Here is a 3,486-nt window from a genome sequence, read left to right as displayed (position 1 = left end):
GTGAAATATTTCCACTTAAGTCTTTAATGTCTTTGAAGGACAGTCTTGCAGTTTTCTGCATATGGATCTTATACAGCTTTTGTTAGATTTATTTTTTGTCGCTAATAAAGCAGTCACCTTGCTTAAGTTTCATTATTTCTAACAATATTTCTAGATTGTTTCATCTGGGAATGTCGATTTTGTTCCTTCCTTTCCAGTCTTCAGTATTTCTTATGGAACTGCATTGGCCAGGATCGGTCATACAATGCTGAGAAAAAGCAATGATAGTATGCATTGTTGTTCCTTGATTTAAGGAGACTGTTACTTACATCTCACCATAAAAAATTGTTGCTGTTAGTACGCTTAACTAAAATAAAAGAAGGTGGGTTACATGCCTTCAGTTGGGAAATTAATCCCACTCAAATTCTGAAGTGTTGATTTAACAAATGATTTTTATTAATTTCACTTTATTTTAATTTTTTTAATTGTAGATTTGCTGTTGCTGAGTCTGATTGTAATTTAGCAATTGCCTTAAATAGAAGTTATACAAAGGCTTATGCAAGACGAGGTGCTGCTCGGTTTGCTCTGCAAAAATTAGAGGATGCCAAAAAAGGTATTATTTTTCCAGGTCATTGTTGTCTAAAAGATCCTTCAGTGGTTTAATAGACACCATACAAAGAATATTAGATAATCACAGTTACTACCTTCAGAGAGCTTTCTATGTTTGAATAAACTCATTTTTGCAATTAAAAAGATATCTTGGTATTTTGAGAAAGAGTGCATTATTTGCCACTAATTAGATTTTGATTCAAATTCTCATTCCACCATGTGTGACCAGAGGAAGGTTATCTTCTCTGATTTTCAGTTTCTCATCTATAATATAAGGATTAAAACATCTTTGGCTATTGTGAATCTAGAGGTAGTACGAGTAAAACTATTACCATGTTTCTGTTTACATGTCTGTAATTTCTAAGTCTCTTATTATTCCATAAAATAACTTTGTGTACTATAAATCACAAATTGAATAAAGCTGATATCTAAAAGATTCTGCTGTTTTTTGGTTTTACTATGTATGACTTAAGATAGCAAGTATCCTTCCTGGCGCTGGTGAAAGCAGGTGATTATGTCAGAATTCATCTGTCCTGGGGGAGAGTGGAGAGAGCCCAGTAGCCTAATGTTAGTATTTCTTATTTCCTCTTAATTTTGCTATAGAACAGATACCTATTTGTCACATGTAGCAAATGATTATTGTTTTATACAGATTTCTAAATATATCTTTCAAATATTCTTTACCTTCTATTTTACTCAGATTATGAAAAAGTGTTAGAACTGGAACCAAATAACTTCGAAGCCACAAATGAACTCAGGAAAATTAATCAGGTAATCTATAGTTATTTAAATTAAGTGCATTACTTATTACTTTTATTTCATGAAGTAAAGATTTTAGCATAGACTGTATTATAGATTACTTAATATAGACATTTTTCTAATTTTAATTCTTTGTACTACAGAGTTTTACCAAATTTGCAAGCAAGAAGTACTATAATGGTATTTAAAGATCCTTAATCATCATCTAAGAAAGTTGTCTGAGATCTTTAGGACTACTGCTGCTTTACTTTTTCCCAGATGACAGAATTATTTTTCTTCATCCCATTGATTTTTCTTTTTTGGCTAATGCTTTAATTTCTGTGCTAAACTTTTGTGTATTGCTTTGATTTTGTAATTTTTAAGTTGCTGCATTTTTATAGTTTATATTTTAGCAAAATTCATGCTAATTTTTTTAACAATAAGAAAATAGTTATTACTTAAATGTAAAATTTACTGTCAAATGATACTGAACAGTTGTGTACCCTTTTACTTGGCCTTTGAATCAGAGATATAATTACTTTGTCATCCATTGAAACTGAGAAAAAAGTAAAAATGATTGGGGAAAATCTGCTTTTAAAAAAATTTAAAAGAAAATCTGTAAATAAATCAACTTGATTATGATTGTGAACTGTATTGTATATTTTTGTATTTTGTACTAGGTCTAATAATGAATAAGTCTTAAATTTGAGAAATTTGGTAATAGGGTCTTAATAAACTGTTTTATTTTTGAAAATAGTTCCAAGAATAGTACCTGGGCTGTGTAGAAATTCAACAAATATTTGTTGAATAAATAAATAAATGAACAACTACCTTTAGTGGATATTACTTATTTTATTTGGAATAAGATGAGCATTAAATTTATTATAATCTTTTTTTGCTTTCTATTTTAATAAGTAGAAAGACTTCGAATTAGAGTAAAAATATTATTTTAATTATTAATTTGAAATGTGGCAGAAATTTTAATATATTTGAGTGACAATATTTTAAAGTCAAATATATATGCATTTTGCATTACTTGTTTTAGTTTAGCTGACTGCTATGTCTCCTAGGCTTTGACATCCAAAGAAAACCCATATCCAGAGGAAGCTGACATGATGATTAAGTCAACTGAAGGAGAGAAAAAACGAATTGAAGAGCAACAGAATAGGCAGCAGGCCATTTCAGAGAAAGACTTGGTAATTCAGAGAGATTCTAACATATATATGTTTTGCTGAATTTTACTCTTAGTTTCTTGTATATTGGTTAAGTTTCTGTTTTTTTTAGTATTAAAATTATTTTTCAATAAGGACTGAAAATTAAATATACTAAAACTTCTGGAGCCTACTAATTCAAGATTTGACGAATTGATGACTTAATACATAATTAAAAATATATAATTTTAGTGAACAAATTACTTTTGAACATTTTAACACATTTATATGTAGATAGTTATAAATTTAACAAGTTACAATTCATTCTTATAATTTGTTTTCATTAATTCACACTGGACTATTTATGAACAAAATTCCTATGGAAATCCTGAGTTGAAGCCCAATCCTGTCTGATCTCGGAAGCTAAGCAGGATTGGGCTTGGTTAGTACTTGGATGGGAGACCACCTAGGAAGACCAGGTGCTATAGGCGTAAAAAATAAAAAATAAGGGATTGTAAGCTGACAAGGTCCCAATCTGTGAGGTCAACCAAGGGTTGCCGCCTAAAAAAAAAAAAAAATCCTGAGTTGAGATTTAATTTAATAAATTTACAGCTTTACACAGACCCACAGAGGATTCCTAATACTTATGGACTGATTATTGATTGTGATATATCTCACTGTTTATAAATAAATGTTACAATGAAATTTGGTATACACATTTAATACAGTTTAATTCATTCTATGTTTGGGCATATTAAAGTTTTGAAGAGTGAGCTGTACAATTCTGGTATTCTTTTCTTTCACAAAAATTAATAGAATTGTGAAATTCATTTGTATAGCTTCTAATATAAGTAGAGTATAATATTTAGACCTATGTTTATTAAATTTGTTTTTAAATTTAAACTGTAATAATTAGTAGAAAATGGTTAATGCCTCAAAGTAATATAGTTATGTACATTTTTTCTTTTTAGTACTGAAGAGAGAATAATATAAAAAAACAACTCAAGCT

General features: G+C 29.0%; 1 protein-coding gene across 1 annotated transcript in view; it reads left to right on the top strand.

The window, feature by feature from the left end:
- RPAP3 (RNA polymerase II associated protein 3) overlaps window positions 1–3,486 on the top strand; it is a 32,002-nt gene that overhangs the window by 11,515 nt on the left and 17,001 nt on the right. The window contains exons 6-8 of the mRNA XM_011368338.2: window positions 471–592; window positions 1,289–1,359; window positions 2,397–2,551. Of these exons, the coding sequence (XP_011366640.1) occupies window positions 471–592; window positions 1,289–1,359; window positions 2,397–2,551 (348 nt within the window). The remainder of the gene's footprint in view (window positions 1–470; window positions 593–1,288; window positions 1,360–2,396; window positions 2,552–3,486) is intronic.

The sequence above is a fragment of the Pteropus vampyrus genome, unplaced genomic scaffold (assembly GCF_000151845.1).
Source record: "Pteropus vampyrus isolate Shadow unplaced genomic scaffold, Pvam_2.0 Scaffold140, whole genome shotgun sequence".
Taxonomy (NCBI): Eukaryota; Metazoa; Chordata; class Mammalia; order Chiroptera; family Pteropodidae; genus Pteropus; species Pteropus vampyrus.
The sequence above is the reverse complement of the archived record's forward strand: the minus strand, read 5'-3'. Positions and strand labels throughout refer to the sequence as shown.